The sequence below is a fragment of the Nyctereutes procyonoides genome, unplaced genomic scaffold (assembly GCF_905146905.1).
Source record: "Nyctereutes procyonoides isolate TBG_1078 unplaced genomic scaffold, NYPRO_anot_genome, whole genome shotgun sequence".
In the NCBI taxonomy this organism is placed as follows: domain Eukaryota; kingdom Metazoa; phylum Chordata; class Mammalia; order Carnivora; family Canidae; genus Nyctereutes; species Nyctereutes procyonoides.
In genome coordinates, this window is record NW_026575135.1 from 18,446,324 (window position 1) to 18,471,449 (window position 25,126).

Here is a 25,126-nt window from a genome sequence, read left to right on the forward strand (position 1 = left end):
TAACGCTGGCACGATAATACCTACTCAGAGGGTTCATAGGAGGACTCTCTGAGGAACATCTGTAGAAGATGGCTCGCAGAGCACCTGGTACTATTGCTCTTCTTTTAATTCTTATTATTGTGAGATATTATAGCGAAAAACCTGGTCCTCTCACTTCCCACTGCAGATAGCCTGCGTGTATCTGCTTCATCTCTTCTCCACAATCATGATTACAGACCCGGGCACCCTTCAGCAGGCCATCGTATCAGTTTTTTGTATCTGATAGCACACCAGGAAAGATGCACTGAGACTGCCCCGTGTCCAAACGCTGGATTTTTCTGGGTTACATTTTGGGAGCTTTTAGCTGGAATTTGAGACCTAAAAATCCTAAGTCACACAGTGCAATGCTGTGAAGAAACGGGGATGAACCAGACTTGAGCTGTAAGAGTGTCCTTAGAATAATACTAGAACTGACGAGTCACTGACCTCCACCTCTGAAAGGAATAATATGCTGAAGGTTAATTGAATTTAAATTAAAATTTTTTTTTTTTTTAAAAGAATAGGGCAGCCCCGGTGGCTCAGCGGTTTAGCGCTGCCTTCCGCGCAGGGCGTGATCCTGGAGACCCGGGATCGAGTCCCACATCAGGCTCCCTGCTTGGAGCCTGCTTCTCCCTCTACCTGTGTCTCTGCCTCTCTCTCTCTCTCTCTCTCTCTATGTCTCTCATGAATAAATAAAGTCTTTAAAAAAAAAAAGAAGAAGAATATCAGGAAGTCAGGGTGGGGGGATGTGAATACTAAATTTGGGTGAGAATTACAATATTAGGTGAAATTTCACTGTTCGGGATAGATTATATGAATAAAACCTGTGAATTCCCCAAAGTGAGGAAGATGTAGGGTGAGCACCTACCAACACCTAGTTATTAAATAAACTGGGGCCACTCTTAGATGGTTTGAAGGGACCAACAGCAGACCTCTCTGGGTAGGTTCAAAGAAGCTTCTTACTTAGCCCCTGGCAGAGAAAGAACTCGTGACTTGCGATCAAACTGGCTGGAGGCACGGGGAGCCTAATTTTTATAGAAAATTAGGAGGTGCCAGCATTGGAGTAAAGGCCCCTGGATCCTGGTCACACAACAAGCAGGCCCTGTAACAGCACATCCCACAGGTGGGGGCAGGGGCAGGTGTACTACTAGCACCTGGGGCAGAACCACGCTTTGCTGTGTGGGGCTAAGCTGCCTGGCATGAGATGTCTGGCATCCCCAGGATGAGGTTTGCAAAATGCCAGGAGCACTACTTACCTGACTTGAGAACTAAAGTACACCTTCTATTTTCAAAACCCCGTGGAATAATGGGGTACTACTGTTCCTATTGGACCATCTGAGTGGCCAGTGTGCCAACTCCGGTGCATACCTAGGTCCCTGGAGAGCTTCTGAACCATCCAGAAGCCCAGGCCCACCCCCAGAGATCCAGATCCAAAGAGTCTGCCATGAGAACAGGAGTTGGTATATTTTACAAGTTCCGCAGGTGGGATTCTTTTGTCTAGAGATACGGAACAAGGACTTGTCTATGGGGAGGGCTGCCTTGCTGCCCTCCACAGGATGGGTTAGAGTGGAATTCTGGGCAGCATTAGCACATCAGCTGCCTTTGACCAGCTTAGAGGAGGCCATCTGTGTGCAGGGTGAGGAAGGGGTGAGGGGTGAACCCACTGGTCCAGATTCCAGAGGGAATTCTTTAGCTGTCACCATGTTCTAAATAACCTCAGACTCCATCACAGGCTTGAGGAACCCTGGATGCTTGCTGCCAGTGAAGCTCATCAGAGCTGAGGAGGAGAAAGAGGCAGCTATGGCATCCATAGGGGACAGGACCAAACATAGCAGAAGCAGCAGAACAGGGGACAGCCTGGTCTCACACAGGAAGAGAAGCAAGTGGGTCCCAGCTCTTCCAGACAGACTCTAGCAAACAAAGTGCTAGAGGCCACAGGAAGGCAGTTTGCCAACTGCAGAGACCCAGATCCTCTGACCCTTCGCCTGGTCCATAGGGAGGAACCAGATGCAGAGCCCCCTCTGGGGGGGAAGGGAGACCCCCCCCAGAGCAGTTCCTAGTCTGCCAGCCTGGCTCCTGACTGCTATGATGCACAATTAGGAGGATGGGGAGGGAAAGAGTGAAGAGAACAAAAGTTGGGGCCCAGTGACAGTAGTTTTGGGGGACAGTCAGATTGGAGGGGTCAGGGGAAGACACTGTGGGACAGCAGGAGGTATGTCGTCCTTGAAGACTTTTCATGGCTCCATAAAAAAAAATATATATATATATATTAAAAACTGTATTTTATGACTATATTGGTATAAGGACAAACACAATTCAGGCTAGATTCATTATTGTGCAGTCATTATCGATATTCATTTTTTTCCTTCTGGTTTAAAAAAAAAATGCAGGACGTCTGGGTGGCTTAGCGGTTGAGCATCTGCCTTCAGCTCAGGTCATGATCCCAGGATCCGGAATCGAGTCCCACATCAGGCTCCTTACAGGGAGCCTGCTTCTCCCTCTGCCTCTGTCTCTGTCTCTGCCTGTCTCTGTGTATCTCTCATAAATAAATAAAATCTTTAAAAAAATAAAAACAAATTTAAAAAATGCAAAAACATTTTTGTGGGTCTGTTAACATTTCACGGGTCCTAAGCATTGTAGGCACTGAGTATAACAGATAAGACAGCCTTGCTTGAAAGAAATACACCAAAATATATATTCTTTAGCAGTGTGATTCTATATGATTGATTTTTTTTTCTTGGTTGATCGTACTTTCTAAGTGTTCCACAGCAAACAGGTAAATAGTAATAAAAGCAAACACTCATACATGCTAGCCTCATACATGCTACCATGTTCTAAAGACTGCATGTGTATTAATTCATTGAATGGCCTCCACAGCCCTGTGGGGCACGGACTGTTATCATGCCCAGTGACAGACGACTGCCCAAGCATCATCTGACCCCAGGTGCCCAGCAGCCTCTAATGCCCCAGGTAAGGAGCTTCCGCTTCTGCACGATGTTGGGCCCGCACCCACATGCTCACGCACCTCTGCAGCAGCGGCTCAAGCCACCCCTCGTGGCACTCACAGTGGCAGTCCAGGAAGGTCAGCACTTCGCCCTTAGCCGCAGACGCGCCCAGAAGCCGGGCTCGCACCAGGCCCTCCCTCTTGTTGGCACGGATAAGACGCACCTTGGGCAGCCCAGATAGCTCATTGGCCAAGCGCTCCTTTAGATGCTCTGCGGAGGCAAGTAAGACAAGCAGGGTCACCGCCCCACACCCCAAGTCATGTCCTGCCAGGGCCTCACTATCCCAAAAGAGAACACACATAAGCCTCCTTTGCTCTGCACCTGGGATGTCCTGACCTCACCCAGAACCGGGGCGGGAAGGGTAAGAAGGCCAGGGCAGGCTGGGGCAGGGGAATTCCAGAACCACCGAATGCTTCCCATCAGAACACACATGCACTGAATTGTATGCTTGAAATGGGTGCATGTGGTATGTGGCTATATCTCAACAAAGCTGCTACTCTCTCAGAAATACATCATACCTTGACGTGTGAGCATTTAAAGAGACAAAACATAAAAACTGCCCAACCACAATGTTTCAGAAAAACCGGCTTACTATAAACTTGGTTTATTTATGTTAATTAATTATGTAAAATGTTATAAAATTTTAAATTATGTGGAATTATGTTAACAAATAATAAACTCCCGTGCCTAATTACTGTCTAGGGGATTTACCTATAAGTCACATGAGTCTTAAAACTATCCCATAAGGTAAATACAACAATTATCCCCATTTATAGATGAGAACACTAGGGCCAGAGAGGCTAGGTAATATGTCAAGATCTCAGAACAAGTGAGCTAAGGAGCCAGGATTTTAACCTGGTGGCCCTGGTTTGAATCCAACAGGCTTAACACTGCCTCCCAGAGCTTCCTTGTACAATCTCTTATCCTTGTGAAACAAATCCAAAACTTGTCAGGAGGATGTGCTCATCGCATTTTGCGGAAGAGGAAATGAGGCTTTAAAAGTTGAAAAGTCATGCCCACAGCAAGGGCTGGCCCCCAGACTTGCAACTCCACACACGATCTGGGACTGGAGGCCCTGATTCACACCCCTCTGTGGGTCACATGGAGGTGGGTGGGAATCCATCAGGCAACCTAAAAATGAGACAATCTCTCTAGGTCAATGTGGGCTTTGTCTGAAGTCCTCAATCATCAGCAAAAAGGAAAATTTTATGAACTGTTCTAGGTTGCTTCATAGTTTGTAAAAATGTTTCCCTAAATATTCTTGGCACTCAAAAAAAAAGAGCATTCATTGGTTGATTTTTTTTTCAATCCTAAATATAACTGCAAGTAAGCTGACAGCAGGAATAAGGGAGCTGACTTCCCAAGGAAAGCTAATTAGTGGCAGTGCCCAGTAAACACCCAGGAAAATGCAGGTGCAAAAAAAAAAAAAAAAGAAAGAAAGAGAAAAAGAAAATGCATGGGTAGCTGCTCTTTATGGATTTGGATTTGGTCAGCATCAAATTTATGTCTGTCTGAAATGTCTCCCCAAACCCTGGGAGGGGCTGACACTGGTTCAACCCCACTCAGACTGACACACAGAGGGTGGCAGGGAGGAGGGGCATATCAGGGCTCTGATCTCGTTACAGGCTGTGGGGGGGCATGTGGCCCACACTACAAGCCACCACTATGGAGAGGGAAGCCTCGGCCCCACAGGGCCTTACACTGACATCCATGAGAGAACAGAGCTGCGCCGGAAGGGCTTCAAACCATAGCCCTGTCTGTTGAGGTGCTATTCAGTCCCACGAGGATAAAATAATTAATCTGATCCTTGCTTCTAAACGAATACATTTCTGAAATGTTTTCGGCACTCTACAGGTTTTTAATATTTCATAAAAGAATAAGTTACCATTTAACAAATGCTAGCAATACTCCAGGCACTGAGCCAGCACATGATCAGCCTTCATCTCAATCCTCACAATGACCCTACAAGGTAGGAACTGTTACCCCATTTTATGGGGGCCGAGGTCAAGGTTGACACTGGACTCGCTCAAGATTGTGTAGCCACAAAGCGTTGGAGCTGGGCTCCTCGTGCACTATGATCCAGAACCAGTGCCAGTGCAGATTTAAAACAGCCCTGGGGGCAGCCCAGGTGGCTCAGTGGTTTAGCACCGTCTTCAGCCCAGGGCGTGATCCTGGAGACCTGGGATAGAGTCCCACGTCGGGCTCCCTGCATGGAGCCTGCTTCTCCCTCTGCCTGTGTCTCTGCCTCTCTCTCTCTGTGTGTCTCTCATGAATAAATAAACAAAATCTTAAAAAAAAAAATCCCTGGGAGCAAGGGAGCAAAGAAGCAAAGGAAATAGATGAGTACCTACTACGTGCCAGTGGACATGGGGTTCTGTCCGGCATAAGATCTCATTTATTCCTTGTCGCTCTTTGACGTAAGTATGGATAAACCCATTCACAGATGAGAAACTGAGGCTCAGAAAAGACAAGTGACTTGCCCCAGGTGTCATGATAGGTTCACAGTAAAGCTCACCTCCAGCCCAGATGCCCTGACCCCAGAACTCAGTGCCCAGTAGGCTTCACTCAGCCTCAAGCTCGAGTCTGGCTTACACGGTGTCATAGAGAATGCCAGCTGTCCCCAAACACCCACTCTCCCTGGGGGTACACACAGCTACCCATCATATAGGCTACAGTTCCCAGCCTCCCTTGCAGCGAGGTGTGGTCAAGTGTCCCCATTCTGCTCAGTGGGATATGAGGGCAACTTCCCGGTCTGGCTCCCCAGCTCCTTGAAACCCTACTACTATCGGGAGTGAGCAGGAGGGGAAGAACCAGCCTAGGGCATGCAGACCAAGGCAGCACCACATCCTCCAGGACGTGTAGCTACGGGGCAGAAGGAGCTGGGCCCCTAACATTGTGGAGCCCGCCACACCGGCCCTAAGACTGTTATGCAAGAGGTGTGATGTGAGAGACACCAATTTTTATCCCGTGTAGATCACTGTTATTTTGACTTTCTGTGAGAACACCCAAACACACCCACCAATTAGGACACATCCTCCTGGCTTTGAAGTCAGACAGACCAGGCCCAGAGCCTGAAGCAGCAGAAGCCCACGAAGCAGTAGCTGCCCAGGGATGGTGATTTGGCTCTCCCTGTTGCTGCGGCCTTGACATTTCTCCTCAGTTGAGCTTAGCTGCCCTCACTTCGGCTAGTCACATGGCATGTGGCATGACAGCAGCAACCCCAAAACCCCACCCATGGGGTGTTGAGTCATGGGTGACTGAGTGACCTTCCTGTTTCCTCCAACAGCCCTCAGATAATTCCCATGAAGTTTATTATATTGAAGCCTACACCCCTTATCCTGGCCTCCAAGGCCCTACTGGCCTGACCCACCTGTGCAACCTGGTCCCATGTCACCTCCCCACTGACGGTCAGCCCGAAGAATACCTGTTCACCCTCACTTCTTCCTGCACCTGCTACCAGTTTGCCTCCTCTACATCCTAGCTATTGGCTTAAAACCACCTCCTCAGGGAGGCTTCCTGCCCCCCACCAGCTAGAGGAGGGCCTGTCCCCAAGCTCCACGTAGTCTTCTCCCACTTCTGTTTCATAGCACTTTCCACCTTGCTATATTACATTTGCTATGTCACTGCATTATGCTATGCTATTTTATATTGTGTTGTATTATATTATTCTTTACATGTTCATTGACCATCTCCATCCACATCTCCACTCACCAGAATGTGAATTTTATGAGAGTGGGGATTTGTGTTTCCCACAGAATCCCCAGTGCCTAGAACAGTACCTGGCACACAGCATAAACTCAAAAAACATTCAGTGAATAAATAAGGGCCAGCCCTGGACTGCATGCAAATTGCTGGACCCCAGGTCACACTGGTCGGGCCTATAGGGATGTTGGCCACTCTCTCAATGGAATGTCTCTCCCTGGCTTCAGTTCTCCTGTCTGGGCTGTCCTTTTTCTTTCTTCTTTCTTTCTTTCTTTCTTTCTTTCTTTCTTTCTTTCTTTCTTCTTCTTTCTTTCTTTCTTTTTTAAGAATTGAGAGAGAAAGAGAGGGAAAGAGAGCTAGGTGAAGGGGAGAGGGAGAGGGAGAGAGAAAATCTCAAGCAGACTCCTTGCTAAGCATGGAGCCTGATGTGGGACTTGATCTCAGGGCCCTGAGATCATGACCTGAGCCAAAATCAAGAGTAAGATGCCCAAGTGACTGAGTCACCAAGCACCCCTGCGCTGCCCCTTTTGGATCTCATCTCAAACTTGACACATCTAAAGCCAAATGCCACCTTTCCTCTCCCAGACCTGTCACTCCTGCCCTGGGTGGCTTTTTCAACTCTGGGATAGCACCACCACTCATCCGGAGACCTAAGCCAGGAGCCTGCAGGTCCTCTAGATGTCATGTCTCAAATGTCCCTCCTCCCCTCCCTACCCCTTCCCTCTACCTGCACCTGACTCCAAGCCTCCACCTGTCAACTGGGCCACCTCTACAGCACCTGGCCTCCCCACAGAGCTTCCCTATACACCATTTTCCCTCAGGTATCTCTGGCCCAGAGGGATCCCTCAAAGGGCAAAACTGCTCTCCTGTTTAAAATCCTACCTTTGAAAAAAAAAAAAATCCTACCTTTGCTCTTCCTGCCCCAGGACAAAGTCCCAGTTGGGCCTCATGTCTAATGCTGCTTGTACCCTTCTCATGTCTCATCCCTCTCCTCTGCCTGCACCCCTGAAGCAGCTGCTCCTTCCTGAACTACCTGCAGGTCCTACGCAATCCAAGCAACACCATGCCTCCGAGCCTTTCCACATTCTGTGCCTCTGTTCAGAACACCCTCCTTCCACCTCTGCTGCCCACAAACCACTCAACCTTCAAGACGTAAGGTCAGGGATCCCTGCGTGGCTCAGCGGTTTAGCACCGCCTTCAGCCCAGGACATGATCCTGGAGACCGGGGATCAAGTCCCACATCGGGCTCCCTGCATGGAGCCTGCTTCTCCCTCTGCCTGTGTCTCTGCCTCTCTCTCTGTGTCTCTCATGAATAAGTAAACAAAATCTTGAAAAGAAACCCCAAAAGACATAAGGTCAGCCACTATTCCTGAGTGTTGTGTGTCCTGTAGCACCATGTGGCAGAGCCGTCAGCACTCCCGCATCCCCAGCCAGCTCTGAGCTCCCCGAAGGCCGGGGCTGGGCACAAGGGGACACAGGAAGCCCTCCCTTCCTGGACCCCTACCACCTCCCATAAGTCACACCTTTGCCTCCCAGACACTACTATGGAAAGCCAGGCCCCTCGGAGAGCCCGTATCCAGGGCTTACCTCTATCACTGTAGTCATCTACAAGGATGACTTCTTCTAGCAGGATGTCTGGGGACGTCTCAAGGACACTGTAAACTGTCCGGAGGAGAGTTGACCAGGCTTCATTATAAAACGCTATGACAACAGAAGTCGTGGGCAAATTCTCATAATCATATTTCTTCTCTTTGCACCTGCAAATACAAGACAGTTTCAGGGATCGAGAACCCACTGCGGACTGTGTGTACCGGGCCCAGGATGGTGCTGGGGATGGAGGCATGAAGGCGACACAGGCCACGGTTGTGAGGCCTCTTCCTGGAGAGTAGAAAATAATCTGCTGGCACCTTCCAGAGCCCCCCGTGTTCCACTAGGAGCCAGAGCAGATTCTAAGAAGGGCTTTAAAATGACGCCAAGAAGCTTGAACTGTGGGACACTGTTTTTAAGCTTTAGAGCCATTTTCAGATTTGAGCAACAGACAAGCAGACTCCAAAGGGAGGGAGACTGTCAATCCTCCCTCCTCCACAGCTCTCTCACCTTCCAGCCCCACTGCCAATTGCCAGACCTGTGCTTGGCTATGCCCTCTGCCTGGAGCATCCTTTCCTCATTCCTCTCCCTGGGAAACTCTCTGCCCTCTTTCTGCCCCTGGGCCTGCAGGTGCAGGCTGCTGCAGGCTGCAAGAGGGGGCCCTGGCCACGCCTCTCTCAGCAGGTGTCACTCACTGGGCTTGCTCTGGGCTCTGGCCCTGGCTGGAGTCTCACTGCGCTTCCCAGCACCACCCTGGCCACACCTCTGCTTGCAAAGGCGGTGTGCTGGCTGCAGAAACTGGAGCCACCACTAGAACACTAGAACAGTCTAGAAGGGCTCCAGGGAGGACCCTGACTACCCCCTCTTCCAGAAGCCGTGCCACCCCTCGCCTCACTCCGTGGTGGCCTGGTGATGGGGGTGAGGGGATGGGCCTTTGACTGGCAATGAGAGGAACCAATAAGCTTTCTCTTTCTTTCCTAGGGTTTCCTGTTACCTTACAGGGAAGTTTCCCTACTGGACAGAGAACTCTCCTCACAGTCGCTGATGACAAACTCCCAGGGTTATTCCAGAAACTGGGCCATGCCTGGAAATCATCAGCAAGACATTGCCAGAGACAGGCAGGCACAGAAACCCAAGAAGGGTACCTGCAGGCCCCTGGGCTGGAACGGTAGGCTGGCAGTGCAAGATGGGCAGACGTGCCCAAGACCGGCCACACTGCCTGGGCACAAGGGAAGGCCTTACAGACGGGCCGGGCAGCACATCACAAGAGACGCAGAACCCAGTAGGATGAGGAATGAATCTACTCTGCTGATCAAGTGCCATGGGCCAGGCGATGTACCACTGTGCCCTTACCTGTAACCAAATATTTCCCAATCACCTACTATGTGCTCAACTGAAAAAAGAAAAAAAAAAGCTCTCCTGCTCCCACAGAGCTTACATACAAGGGGACAATAACCAAATAAGCAAGCATGTCAGTAATTTCTGAAAGTGATGGTGCTATGAAGAAAAGCGGGATGCAAAACGGAGCAACTGTTGAGGGGAGTGGGAAGGGGGAAAGGGTACAACCTGCAGAATGGGTAATCAGGGAGGGCCTCTTAGAGGAGGTGACATTGAGGATGAGACCTGAAAATGAGGGGCCTGGTCCTGCAAAAATCAGAGAAAAAGACCTTTAGGTATGCATTTTATGTCTTTGTGGTTTTTCTCCTTTTATTTTCTCCTTTTTCAAACATTCCTTAAGAAAATTTTCAAACATACAAAAAGTAGAGAGGATATTTTAAGAAATTCCTGGGACCTTGTGCCCGACATTCTCAATGCAAGGTCAATCTTGCTTCATCTATGCCCCCACCCATTCCCTCCATCCCAGACTAGTTTTAAGCAAAACCCAGCATAGCCCAGCATCCATAAATATTTCAATATATCTCTCTAAGAGATAAGGACTCTTATGATAAAACACAAGAAAACTGAAACACCTTAAAAAACTAGTGACTCCTAAGTGCTTCCATATCTCCAGTCTAAAATATTTCATAAAAATTCAGATTGTAACAGTTGGAAGACACACCATTCTTTTAAGAATCTCTATGTTGGGATCCCTGGGTGGCGCAGCAGTTTGGCGCCTGCCTTTGGCCCAGGGCGCGATCCTGGAGACCCGGGATCGAATCCCACGTCAGGCTCCCGGTGCATGGAGCCTGCTTCTCCCTCTGCCTGTGTCTCTGCCTCTCTCTCTGTGACTATCATAAATAAATAAAAATTAAAAAAAATAAAAAAAATAAAAAAAAATAAAAAGAATCTCTATGTTGTGGGGATCCCTGGGTGGCTCAGCGGTTTGGCGCCTGCCTTTGGCCCAGGGCGCTGTCCTGGAGTCCCGGGATCGAGTCCCGTGTCGGGCTCCTGGCATGGAGCCTGCTTCTCCCTCTGCCTGTGTCTCTGCCTCTCTCTATGTCTATCATGAATAAATAAATACAACATTTTTTTTAAAAAAAGAATCTCTATGTTGCTTAACAGTAGAATGAGTTGATTTTAAGGTGCATTCAAATCTCAGAAGTGTTTATATATGAAAAAATGACTTAAAATTAATGCAGTGTAATACTTTAATTCCCCAAAACACTTCCCATGTTGGCATTTATTGAGACTAGGCTCAGAGAGGTGAACTACTGGGGCAGTTCACAGAATTCCTGCGAGTATGTACCTGCCCAAGGTCCTTATGCCCAGACACCTTCCCTCCAGGATGCTCAGGCAGGATCTAAATATAGATCCCAACACCGTCCCTCCCCGCCCAGCCCTCCTTCTTACAAGACCTGGGCAATTTCTCCTGTCCTTCCTCTCAGGGTCCTGCTCTAGGCCCTCCTTCCTAAACTCCAGAACAGCTTCTGCCGAGAGCTTTGCTGTCACTGGGATGGCTTTTGCACATGAACAGGCTTATCTGGGATACTCTGTAAGAGGCTGGCTCTTCTCAACCACCTTTATATATCTGCTGCATTTGCAGGCCTTGCTCTGGACACTTGAGGAAAAGCCAGCCAAGGATGGAACATCACAGCTCTGATGTCTTGAAGTGACAGGGCATCCCCAGCAGCAGGACCCGAGTCCTTGGACACCACGGGCTTCCAATTCATGGAAGCAGTTATTTAGCACTGTGCTCCACAGTGGGGAGCCCAGCCCAAGCTCAAGGGGAGGAGAAGTAGGCTCCATTCTTTGCAGGGGAAGATAGCAAAGAATGTGTGGATATGTTTTAAAACCACAACACAGGATCAGAATGCAGCTGAATGTGTCTTCCAAGATCATGTGCTAAGACATTGAAGTTTCCTCTTTGTTTCCTCCCATGGATCATCCATTCTGTCAGAAGCCAGCTCCACTGCAGTGAAACGAAGATACTCAAGCATCCTAGGGGGAGGTTTCTGTCTCGAGGGCCACCAACCAACAGCCTGTCCTAACCAACCAGCATGGACTGAGCCCTCTTGAAAGTAGCTCTTCCAGCTCTAATTAAGCCTTGAGATGATGAAAGCCCCAGGCAGCATTTTGACTGTGATCTCATGAGAGATTCAGAGCCAGAACCACCCAGCTAAGCCACTCCCAAATTCCTGACCCACAGAGATTATGTGAAATCCCAAATGTTTATTGTTGCTTTAGGCCACTAAGTTTATGGTACTGCATAGGCTGAAATAAATCACAAGGAAACTGTCAGCTAAACCCAAACTGAGAGACGTTTTATAAACCAATAGGCCTGTACTCAAAAAATGCCAGTGTCCTAAGGGACAGAGATAGGCCTAAAGAGACACAACTAAATGTCACCCTTGATTCTCAATTAGATAACAGAGCAGGAAGGAAAAGCTGCACCAAAAATTGGCACCGTTGGAAAAATTCAGTATTGTAGAAACGTCCTGAATTCGATAACTACGTCATGGTATTACAAGAGAATGTCCCTGTCCTAGAAAACGCATGCAGAAGTAACAAAGGATAAAGGGTGCTTATCGCTGAAATTTATTCTCAAATGTGTATAATACTATAGTACAGAGAGAGGAAAAAAAATAAATGGGGCAAAATAATGAATGGATCTAGGCGAAGGACGTACAGTAGTTTCTTATGCTATTTTTCAATTTCCCCTGGCTTTGAATTTTTCAAAATCAAAAGTGTAATATAATAAGAAGGGAAAAAATGTTATGGTTGCCAAGGGTATATCCAAGCACCAAGCTGATTCTGATTCTAAAAATATATATGTCAAGGCTAGTGGCCCTGACAAAGGCCCTGTTCTATCTCACTCTTTCTCAGTTCCACCAAAATAGCTGCCCTCCTCCAAATATGTTACAATAAATGGAAAACATATATATGTATAAAAATATTAATAAGTATCTGCATTTTAAAAGCCCCTAACGAGTAGTCAGAGTGCATGAAGAAGCCAGAGCCCACTAGAAGCTTGAGATAGAATTGCTTAGACTCCATAAAAAAAAATGTGTTTCTGTGCAACCTAAAGATTTTTTTATTTAAAAAAAAAAAGGCAAAAATTTAGTTTCTCCACAGGCACAAGGAGGAATGAATGGGAAATGGGGACAGTAAACTGAGGTTTTCAAAAATGAAGTTTATTCAATTTAAGCAATTGTCCTATTGTGTGAAATCACATCCTTACTGTTCAGTATTAAAATGTATTTCTTCCAGGATGGGAATTAAGTAGGAGGGCAGAAAAAGCTCTGCATGACCAAATAACGTCTGTCCCTCCTCAGTATCTTTGTTTATGTGTTTTCAGTGCTCTGCAAAACCCCAAAGCCCATGACCACTGTTCTCGAATGTCTAGGTATGCTCTCTATTTGTCTCCCTTTAAATCACAAGAGTTCTGGGTACCAGTTGGCAAAACATACTTAGAGCTTCAAAATGTTCCTCCTCTTTAATCTCATATCAATATATCTAAGACCTTCTTACAGACACCCCTAAGGAAGCCTGCAGTAACAATCTTTCTTTGTAACATTATTTATAACAGTGAAAAGCTATAAACAATTTGAACATCCAACAAGAAAATGCGAAACAGTGCAGCTGCATGAAGAAAGACCATCCAAAACCACGTTTTCAGAGACTATTTGACAGTAAAGGAGAACAGCCTCACTGTAACGGTAAATCAAAAAAGCATAAACAGCAGTGTGTGTGCCGTGCTCACGTGCTCACATGCAAACAATAAACAATAGAAAGAAATATGCCAAAAATGTTAACAATGGAGATCTCTGAGCAGCAGAATTATTACGGATTCTTTCTTCTTTACAGTTTTCTGCATTTTAAGATTGTTCTACAATGAACATGCATCATTTTTATAATCACAAAGATTATTTTTAAAAGATTGGATCATATTTCTTTAGCTTCCCATAGCAAATGTCCTCACTGAGTGATAATTTCACACTCTGACCACTCCTTTTCTCTTGGCCTGGTAGAGTTTCTCCTTCTTTCTTTAAACATACCTTTAAAGGCATTCTCCTTCACAAAGTTCAATATATCCTTCTGGAATGTCTAAGTTTGTTTCCAGGAAAAATACTTTCCCCCCTTTTCCTTTTTTTTTTTTTTAAAGCAAATTCCCAAAAGTTCAAATTGCAAAATAAACGCTGCTGAAAAAGAATATGCAATTCACTTTCATTGCGTGATCAAAACAAATTGAAAGGCTTTTACAAATGTACAAGTCTGACCTTCTAGAACTGTGAATTAACTAAGTCTTTGATTCAGTGACCCAACTTTTCATTTAGATCAGTTAACCAAAAAAATTATTTAATAACTCTGATGTGCCTATCCCTATCTTAGGTGCTTTGACGGAATATAAAATAATTATATGGCATCCTTCTCCTGGCTGATAAAAAGCGGTGCATCCTCTAATTAAATAAGAACAGCTATGCATCCATCACTCAGGGTTCCACTTTTGCCTAGTGGAAGCTCAGAGCCAAATTCACTGCTAAATCATAGTGAGCCATCCTTTCCTTAACTTTCTGGTATAATCCGTGTGTTTTGTAAGGGCAGTGGCTGAACTGCGGTTTTTGCTATATTTTCCGCATGCTTTGTATTGTACTGGTAATAATAATATTTATTGAATGCTGACCACATCATGGGCAGTGTGCTAAGCACTTATGTGTTATTCCACTTTCCCTCCACAACAACCCTCTTGGGTGGAGAATATCATAATCTCCATTAACACAATACAGGTCTATTATAAGGATGTGAATGAATGGATGCAATAAATGCCTCCTCATTTTCTTTTATGTTTATATTTATGTTATCACATAAATGTCTTTAAAAAAAAAAAAGAAAAGAAAACCTGGGGCACCTAGGTGGCTCAGTCTGTTGGGCATCTGCCTTCAGTTCGTGTCATGGTCCTGGAGTCCTGGGATCGAGTCCCACGCTGAACTCCCTGCTCACCTGGAAACCTCCTTCTCCCTCCCTCTCTCTCTGCGTGCCTCTCCCTCTGTTTTGCTCTCTCTCATATCCTTTCTTCATGTTACTGCATTTTCTCTTTCAGGAACCATGTCTCCCAGACTCTCAGTTTGCGTGGTCTGTGCAAGGCTACACACAAGTACATGCACACACACAGATGTATGTATATACACACCCCTAGGAAGGTTACATGCTCCCCAGGCCTGACCAAGGAACATTTTCCTGATGACATCAGGTGGGTCCCTGAATCCAGGGCCCAGAATAATCCAAACTTTGTCCTTATCCCACACTTTTCTGTTACAGAAGTCAATATATTTTCTTTTATATTCAGGTCAGTTTGCATTGGGCTTTCAGTTGCTTTCAACCAAAAGAACTACAGCTAATAGAGAAATAGAGGGTTTTTTTGTTTGTTTTTTGTTTTGTTTTGTTTTGTTTAAGTGAATGTAGGACTTTCACTTCTGGCAATATGGAAGAGTACAATGCTTAGGAAACCCTGTTGGAAAATTCTTGATAAGATACTGAAAAAAAAAAAAAAAGAATTAAATGGATGGCTCAGCTTACAGAAAAAGAAAAAAGTCATCAGAGTCCAGGAAAATATGAAGATACAAATCTAGATATTAGAGTTATGAGACAAACAGCATTAAATTAATAGGCTTAAGATGCTTAAATAAAAGAGGCCATCAAAAGAATACCAAAGAAACAAGAATGATAGGCAAATTTCACTTAATATCAACATCTCACAGCAATGGTGTAAGTCAGGGGACCATAAAAAACTATCTTCAAATGCCAAACTACCTATCTAGAATGATATACCCCAATAAAATTATCTTTCAAGAACAAGAGCAAAATAAGAATATTTTCAGATAAGTAAAACTGAGAGTTTACAGCAATGGCTTTTCTCTACAGTAATGAATATATGATATGTTTCAAGAAGGAAAAGAACGCCAGAAAGTTCTCTGAGATCCAAAGATCACCCAGCATTCAGGAATGAATGAAGGGCAGAGACAATGATAACCTCAAGGTAAATGTAAACAAAATAATGCAGCATTTTTAAAATGTTTTAACATGTTAGTTTAAAAAGCAAGACAGGGCAGCCCCAGTGGCCCAGCGGTTGAGCACCGCCTTTGGCCCAGGGTGTGATCCCGGAGACCGGGGATCGGGTCCCGTGTCGGGCTCCCTGCATGGAGCCTGCTTCTCACTTTGCCTGTTTCTCTGCCTCTCCCTCTCTTTCTCTCTCTCTCATGAATAAATAAATAAAATCTTTAAAGAAATAAATAAAAAGCAAGACAGAGGGGTGCCTGGGTGGTTCAGTAGACTAAGCACCTGCCTTCAGCTCAGGTCATGATCTTCGGGTCCTGAGCTCAAGCCCCGCATCCTCACATTGGGCTCCCCGCTCAGCAGGGAGTCTGCTTCTCCCTCTCTCTCTGCCCCTTCTGCTCTCTCTCTCTCTTATTTGCTCTCTCAAATAAATAAATAAAATCTTAAAAAAAAATAAAAAGCAAGACAGAATTAAAATCCTGCAGTAAAATGGCATATAAGTTGGGAAGGAAGGTGATCAGCGTTATAAAGCATCCTAAGGCCCATAGTTAGTGATTAACTTTAGATACTGCTGAGTTGAATACGTTTTTAAATTTACCACTCAAGATGAGAAATAACAGAACTGCCAAATTAGTAGAGAAGAAAAAGTGGAATGAGAAGAGGAGAGAAAGACTTCTATTGACTCAAAAAGGCAGCATTTTGGGATCCCTGGGTGGCGCAGCGGTTTGGCGCCTGCCTTTGGCCCAGGGCGCAATCCTGGAGACCCGGGATCGAATCCCACGTCAGGTTCCCGGTGCATGGAGCCTGCTTCTCCCTCTGCCTATGTCTCTGCCTCTCTCTCTCATTCTGTGTGACTATCACAAATAAATAAAAATTTAAAAAAAAAGGCAGCATTTTAAAAAAAGGAAAAAGCAAAACATTTAGAAAGTATAAAATAGGATGGCATAATCAAAATAATCAAACCTTAAGTGTCTTGTAAGCATGAGAAATATATATATACACATTTACATATAGACATTTTATATATATATATATATACACACACATATATACATATATATATACACACATATGGACATAATTAGTTAAAAGTCAAAGATTGTCAGTCTGGATGTTTTCTTTAATGATCACACTAAATCTAGCAACATGCTATTTAGAGACAAGCCTGAAACATAAGGACATAGAATGAATGAGCGTAAAAGGATGGAAAAAGGTATCATGAAAATACTAACTAAACCTGAACACGGTTCTGCAGACCGAAAGCAGTGGTTCAAAGAAAGGACGCTACTCGGACAACCACAGATGGCTCTGGGAAAGATTAATAAAATAACCTGTGGTTTACAACCTTGTTGGGGAAGCAAAGAAACATCAGTCTGATCTCTGCACCATGTGTGATGTTGCTCGAAAGATACCGTTGTGATGACAACAGTCAAGCAGGCTGCCTCTCTGCAAGAACGGAAATCCTAACCAATTCCTTCCTGCCAACCCCAGTAAGGTGAAATTTTCTTTTGCTGAATTACCTATTTAGACTTATTCTGAAACTCTTCACCATCCCAGCACCCAAGTCCTGATCCCTGAACTCAGATGCACATCTGCAATTACAACATTAATGAGGCTAACACCAGAGCAAGCATCCAAGAACACCTATGTATTGTTGGCACGCTTTCCTCAACAGCAGTTCAAAATTCTTCTTCTACAGCAGAGAACGTCTGATGCTCGCATATGGCATGTCCATCCCCGTGCCCGTAGAAATGCCCAGGGCACTGTCCCTCCATCACAGTTTTCTCATCTCCTAAATAGGTCAGAATGCAAACAAGAATGACATTATAGTGATTATCTTAAGGCTTCTCTGATCTATAAAAACTGACGTCCTTTGCAAATATTGGTACATCAGCAACTATTTACTCATGACACATCTTACAAGTGACTGTAATGTCATCACAGTTTCAGGTGCAGTCAATCTGTTTTGAATCCATATATTGCCTAAATTCTGGTATTCTCCCACTTGCTCAAAAGCACCCACCCTTAATCTTCTGAGTAATTAAAACCCCACAGACCCTAAGACAGTAGCTTGCAACCCTATGTGCACATTAACCTCAACCTAGGCCCTACCTACAGAAATTTCTATTTAATTGTTCTGAGGAAGGTCCCTGGCATCAAAATTTCTCAAAGTTCCCCAAGGCCACAAATCCAGCTTTATGGCTCCCCACTTTGGCCTGCTGCCATCTCAGACGGAAAGTTCTGTCTCCTTGCTCGGCTCAGAGGAGATGGTGTTTGTGAGTCTTGCAACAGAAATAAATAACAGGAACAGAAATAAAGCTGTGCTCTAATCCACCGGCATGTGCATTTTCAGACTTACAGAAAAGCTGGGGTCTACACCAAGTTTCAAGGAATTAGAGCTGACGCTGAAGCTTCTCTACAGGTCTGGCCCGTCCAAGAGAGGAGACGCAGTATCAAGGCTTGCAGACGCCAAGAGTCCCTGCGTAGTTCCCAATTCCTTGCCTGTGGTAACAGGTTCACCCGCTGTAGTGTAAAAGGCAGGCTAAAAATGTGTGTGAACCTATGTACATACTCACGTTTGAATATATTCTCACTCACATACCCATAGGTATATTTTTCAAAATCTATTTCTTTTTCTCCAAGATTTTATTTATTTATGAGAGAAAGGGAGAGAGAGAACATGAACAGGGAAGAGGGGCAGAGGGAGAAGCAGACTCCCCACTGTGCAGGAAACCCCATGTGAGGCTCGATCCCAGGACCCTGAGATCATGACGCAAGCCGAATGCAGACACTTAATCAACTGAGCCACCCAGGCGTCCCTCAAAATCTATTCCTATACCTGGAAAAGTCTAAAAGGATACATGGCAAAATGTTAATAGTAGTTCTCCTGGAGCAGTAGGTTTATAGATAATTTTTATTTATTTATTTTGCTTCTATGTATACACCAACATTTCTAGAGTGAACATGTATTGCTTTTATAATTAAAATAGATAAATAATTGCTTGTACCCCAAAAGGGAGGAGGGAATAAAAGATCTGGGTTCTAGATCGGCTCTGCCCTAGATCTGCAAATTACCTTGGGAGCACGGCTTCTCCTCTCTGGTTAGACTGGACGCTCCCTCGGGGCCTTTCCCTTTGTGACACTCAAGGATCTTAACCATCCCTAAGCAGAGGCTTATCAGTTGGAGTCCCAAGGGACTCCCCCACCTGCACCTCCACTCCAATCGCAAATTTATATTCTGCTGTTCTAGTTTCTCAGGCTAAAACCGCAGGCCCTGATTAGGTGCCTACCTTTGTATGAACTATAATAAAAGTGAGTCTCCGTAAAAGGCCCTGACCTTTCAGGCCACACTGAAGTTATGGCTCAAGGCCTGGCCTGGCTGAGACCAACACAGATGAAGCTCACCTTTCTCTCCAGCTAGGCGAGAATAATCCAACAAGCCTTGCTGCAGGAATTAAAGGCAGGAGGCATTCATACTTCTTATCATGCTGGGTTTGGATTAACTTCCCAGAGTCAATGCAAAAGCAGGATCTATAAGCAAATCCTGATAGGACGCAGGGCAGCTGTGTCACCATGGAGACGGGATACCATAAGCCCCGCAGGTTATCCACAGTGCTTGAAAGAGGTTTCTCAACCTGGGACAATAAAGCAAGTTGGAACCAGGAAAAGAAAAACTTTACCACCGATCCCTGGATGACTCTTAAAAAGCGACCTCCTGACTACATTGTTGGCAACAGGGAAGGGAGGAAATGTAGCTAAGAATTGAGTGCACGGTGTGTTAAATGTTTTATTAACTCCCCGGTTGTGTTATTTCTACTCATTCCTCATTTTGCAGACAGGGAAAGTAGGGGGAACTGCACCAACACTAACAAAGTTCTAATCAAAAAGATTAACAGTGAAAACACCTCAGGCCAAAGCACCAGGCTACACATGAACAGATACCGCAAAATAGGAAGGACAGTGAAGTGCAAGTCCATCACAATTCTGCCAAAGGGGGGTGGGGAGCCACTTCTAAAGAAAGTACCCATGCTTTCTCTGGCCAAGGATTCACCCACCCCCAAATCCTGCAATCGGCACAGTGCCAAGGGGGCCAGGAGGGTCACATCCCCCACAGCCAGCTGCACCACTTCCTACCTGTGGGGCCTTAGGTGAGTCACCTGTCCTCCCTGAAACCTCTGCCACACCTCTAAAGCCGGAAAGCCAGAAAACAGGGAGCAGCGGCAGGTGCCTACTGCACACAGGAGGCTGCCCCATTGGCTACTCGCCAATCTCTGAGGTCTCTTTTCCTCAAAGCCTTTAAGAATGGGCTCAAGAGGGGACCTGGAAGATCCCTACCAACGAGGGAAGGAGAGAGAAAGCCAGGAGGTCTTGCTCCCTTTTCTTAGGCAGTGGGCACAACCTGCTGGGCCAGCAACTCCAATAGGAATTAGGCCTCTGGCCACACAGGCTTGGGGCCTGCTGGGTGCACAGGAGTATGCTGAGCTGGCCCTCAGCCAGAGGGAGACTTTCCCACCACCTCCTCCCTGCCTTCCTCTGCCTAAAGCTCAGCAATCCAGCTCCCAGTGAGGGGGAACCCTGGACTTGGCCTTCCAGGGCGACCTTTCAACTCTCCAGCTGGAGCGCCCTCCCCTCCTGGTTCATTCAAGAGTCTGGCACACCCAGATAAGTGAAAGGGGAGCCTATCTCCAACTCTAAGAGTTCTGAGTTTCACCAAGGTAGGGACATACTGGCAGAGCTGGGGATACGGCAAAACCAGGAAGCACCCTTAGACCTGTCTGCCTAGCTCCAAGCCTCCGGCCACTTTTTCAGGGCCGAAAGACAGACCTTCTTTCTCAAGGGGGAAGGAGACAAGAGACCACCTAGTGAAAGATCCATCAATTTCTGAGACTTTGGGGATCCCTGGGTGGCTCAGCGGTTTAGCACCTGCCTTCAGCCCAGGGTGTGATCCTGGAGTCCCGGGGATCCAGTCCCACATCGGGCTCCCTGCGTGGAGCCTGCTTCTCCCTCTGCCTGTGTCTCTGCCTCTCTCTCTCTGCCTTTCATGAATAAATAAATAAAATCTTTAAAAAAAAAAAAGGAGCTCTATAATTCAAAGAAAAAGTTCTGAGACTTTGCTATTTTCATTCTTTAAAAAACTCTCGTGTCCCGTCCCCCTCCTCGCACAGGAGCCCTTCCACTGCCCACTTCCGAGGAAGGCTCAGCAAGACGCGCGATCCCCAGGTACTCCGAGACCCTGGTTCCACCCCGCCCCTTCGGATGGAGAAACTGAGGCCCGAGGCCCCGCGGGCCGCGTGCCCCGCCCCCAGCCTCCCGCCGCGCCAGCCCCCGCGGACTCACAGCGGGTTCCAGCGCTCGGGCAGGCGGCGGTGCAGCGAGATGCGGTCGCTAAGGTAGATGTTGATCTGGTGCAGCCGCACGCTCTCCTCCTGCAGCCGCAGCTCCTCGCCCTGCAGCTGCAGCCGCACCGCCTCGCCCCGCGCGCCCAGGGCGTCGCTGGGCACCGGCGGCCGCGGCAGGACCGGGGCGCGCCGCCCGGGGCGCGGGGCGCGCGGGGGTCCCGGCTCGGCCGCCCCGGCCCCGCGCCGCGCCCGCAGCACGGAGCCCAGCCCGGCCAGCGCCAGCAGCGCCAGCAGCGCCAGCAGCGCCTCCCGGCCGCGCCGCAGCCCCCGCGGGCAGCGCCTCCGCGCCGCGCGCCCCCACATGCGCCCGCCAGCTGGGGCCAGCGCTCGGCTCGCCCGGAGGCGGCGGCGCAGACCCGGACCCGGATCCCGGAACCGCAGCCCGGCGCCGCCCCGCCCCCGGCCCGCCCCACCGCGTGCCGCCCCCTTCCCCGCCCCCCGCGGGCTCGCTGGGACTCGCCCGGCCCCCGCGGGGCCGCGTGCGTTGGGAAGGAGGTGAGGGCCCTTGAACCCTGAGCTCAGCGCCCGGCACGTCGTCAGCGCCCAGTAGCGGCTGAGTGCACCCTGCAGGATGCTGTGAATTTTACTCCCTTATCCCCTCTGACCCTAACAGGGGTAGTAGTAGCATTATCAACTCCATTGTACAGATGAGGAGACTGAGGCACAGTGAGGCTAATACACCCCAGATGGTCCCGGGAGGCGGGGGGTGGGGGGGAGGATCCCTGGGTGGCTCAGTGGTTTGGCGCCTGCCTTTGGCCCAGGGCCTGATCTTTTCTTTTCTTTTTTTTTTTTTTTTTTTTTTTGATTTTTTTTTTTTCCCCAGGGCCTGATCTTGGAGACCCGGGATCGAGTCCCACATCGGGCTCCCTGCATGGAGCCTGCTTCTCCCTCTGCCTGTGTCTGTGTCTCTCATGAATAAATAAAATCCTTATACATAAAAAAAAAAAAAAGATGGTCCCTGGGGGCCTGTAGGCCTAATTATAAATTAATTTTTTATTGGTCTTCAATTTGCCAACATATAGGATAACACCCAGTGCTCATCCCGTCAAGTGCCCCCCTCAGTGCCCGTCACCCAGTCACCCCCAACCCCCCGCACACCTCCCTTCCTACCACCCCTAGTTCGTTTCCCAGAGTTAGGAGTCTCTCATGTTCTGTCTCCCTTTCTGATATTTCCCACTCATTTTTTCTCCTTTCCCCTTTATTCCCTTCCACTGTTTTTTTATATTCCCCAAATGAATGAGACCATATAATGTTTGTCCTTCTCCGATGAAGGTGAAATACGGCTTAGATCCCTTAAATAACACACCTTCCCCTGGCACCCTGTTGGTCAATCTCGGTGTTTTTTACTCCTCACTTTACAAAAGCCTCCAAGATACTGATCACGAGAATGAGCCCTCTCAGAGAAACATATGCAGAGGCACCCATCATATGATCGCACACCACCCCAGGCCATTCATTCCCCTGACCTTGGTCAGAAGTTTCCTTTGAGGGGATTGAACAAATGAAGGAGCCACCAGGGTGCTGGAAATACTTAACAGTTTCAAGACTAGAGTGAGGCATGAGGCTGTCTCCAAGGCAGAAGATTGTAGGATGGGCAAGGCAAAACAAAATCAGTGATCAAAATAAACAATATTTAAAAAAAAAAATCAAAATGAAAGCAAAAAAAAAATCTCTGATGAACAAAACATAAAAATTTTAAATAAAGGTAGAATCTGATGCTGTGCTCGCATGGCTCATCTCACTGGCCTCACTCACCCTAAACGCAGCCCTGATTCCATGTCTTGATTTTGGTGGGGATTACAAGGATATATAAGTAAAAAAATATCAAGTTCTTCTTCTTTTTTAAGATTTTATTTATTTATTCATGAGAGACACAGAGAGAAGCAGAGATGTAGGCAGAGGGAGAGGCTCCCTACAGGGAGCCTGATAAGGAACTCGATCCCAGGATCCTTGGGATCGAGACCTGAGCCAAAGGCAGACACTCAACCACTGAACCACCCAGGGGTCTCCAAGTTCTTCTTTTAAAAATAAGCACTTGACTTGTGAAAGTCGTAAGTCAATTCAAAACATAAAGAATAAATTAAAAGACAGAACTAACAGAAATAAAAAAAAAAAGGGAGAAGCCCTGGCCTCCAGCACAAATGCTAAAGTCCTCAACTTGACAGGAAGAGGCCCTCAGAACGTGACTCCAAACTCTGCAAGGTCTACCCCATACCACTCTGGAAGAAGGGAGAGGAGTCTCACTGTTCCATATTTTTGCACATGCTGTTCTCCCTGCTTGGAATGCCCTGGCCCACCTGGCCCACCTCTATCCACCCTTCAAGGCCATGCCAAAAGTCACCTCTTCTGTGAGCCCTTCAGCAACTTCCACAGCCTTGTAGGCAAGTACATTTCAAGATTTCATCATCCTTTTGTGTATGGGTTCCACCAGAGAAACAGAACCAGGAGGAAATATGTTAAGAGATTTATAGAAAGGAATTGACTTACACAATTGCTGGGGCTGGCTAAGCAAGTCCAAAATCTGTAGGGCAGGCCATCAGGAAGTGAAGGAAGAATCTGCGTGAGCTGAATCTGCAGTTCATGGGCAGAATTTCTTCTTTTCTAAGGCAGCCTCAGTTCTGCTGTTAAGGCCTTTCAACTGATTGGGTCAAGCCCACATAGATAATTTCCATTAGTCAACATCAACTGATTACAGACGTCAGTTATATCTGCAAAATATCTTCATGGCAACATCTAGGTTAGTGTTTGATCCAACACACTGGGGATTAAAGCTTAGCTAGGCTGATGCATCAAACTGACCATCTCTATTAGTTTCCCAGGATGGCCATAACAAAGTACCACAATCTGGGTGGCTGTATTCCCTCTCAGTTCTGGAGGCTAGAAGTCTAAAATCAATTTGTCCTACCAGCAAGGCCATGCCTTCTTGGAAGGCTCTAAGGGGGATTGCATTCCATACTTTTCTCTTAGTTTCTGGTGTTGCTTGAAATCTTTGCCATTGCTTGGTTTATGCATGCATCACTCCAATCTCTGCCACCATTGTCATTCTTCTGATGTGCATCTGTCTCTGTGTGTCTTCTATTCTTCTTCTAAGGACACCAGTCAAATTGGATTTGGGCCCACTCTAATGACCTCATCTTAACTTAATTATGTCTGTAAAGACCCTATTTCCAAATAAGGTCACATTCCTGGGTACCAAGGCTTAGGACTTCAACATATCTTGTTGGGGGACTCAATTCAATCGGTAACACCATCATACTTTGTTACAATGCTTGGTATGCTGGATCGTGTTTAATTTAAACGTAGCCTTGTAACAACAACAACAACAACAACAAAAAGTAAGGGACTTAGAGTACAGGCTGTGGTCACTTCATGATCGCAGAGCTTAGTATAGTATCAGACACAGAGAAAGCACTCAATTAATGGCTGCTTTTGTGTCTCCTGCTCCCTTCCGTAGGCATTTGTTTGAATTCCCCAGAGAGGTGTCTGATAGAAGGCACAACCTGGTGAAGTGCAGGGAGGAGTTACTCCCAAAATGTAATGAACATAAATTCTTCAGGTCTTGTTGGAAGGGCCTCGGTGGTAACCCAATATGGGAATTTTCAAAAGTCTGCTCCTAGAAACCCCAGGGGACCACCCAGGAAGGTTAAAAAAAAAAAAAAAAGGCTGGTTGGGTGGGGCTCCAGTTCCCTTCCTTAAAACCGGAGTGTTGACACTTTTATCTGCTTAATGCTTTGAGCTTCCTTCTTAGGTTATAGCACCCTCCTTCCCAATGACCAGAAGAACCTGTAACAACACCAAATGAATTGTGCCACTCAAGCCACAGCAGGTCAGTGGCAGAACAGGAAATAAAACGGAGTAAAGGTGTGGCAGACACAGGTGGATGTCTGCCAACACCCATTCTCCTCTCCTTCCTTAACAGTAGAACCATGGGTTTTTGTTTGTTTGTCCCTCTGGGCCCATGGTCTTCAAACATAAAGACTAGAA

The 25,126-nt window shown here is 46.8% G+C and overlaps 1 protein-coding gene across 1 annotated transcript in view; it reads right to left on the minus strand.

The window, feature by feature from the left end:
• The window catches only part of GALNT12 (polypeptide N-acetylgalactosaminyltransferase 12), a 38,661-nt gene extending 17,173 nt beyond the window's left edge, over window positions 1–21,488 (minus strand). The window contains exons 1-3 of the mRNA XM_055301463.1: window positions 21,081–21,488; window positions 8,313–8,482; window positions 3,044–3,233 (exon numbers count right to left, since the gene is read on the minus strand). Of these exons, the coding sequence (XP_055157438.1) occupies window positions 3,044–3,233; window positions 8,313–8,482; window positions 21,081–21,445 (725 nt within the window). The 5' untranslated portion in view covers window positions 21,446–21,488. The remainder of the gene's footprint in view (window positions 1–3,043; window positions 3,234–8,312; window positions 8,483–21,080) is intronic.
• Window positions 21,489–25,126: the final 3,638 nt, after the last annotated feature.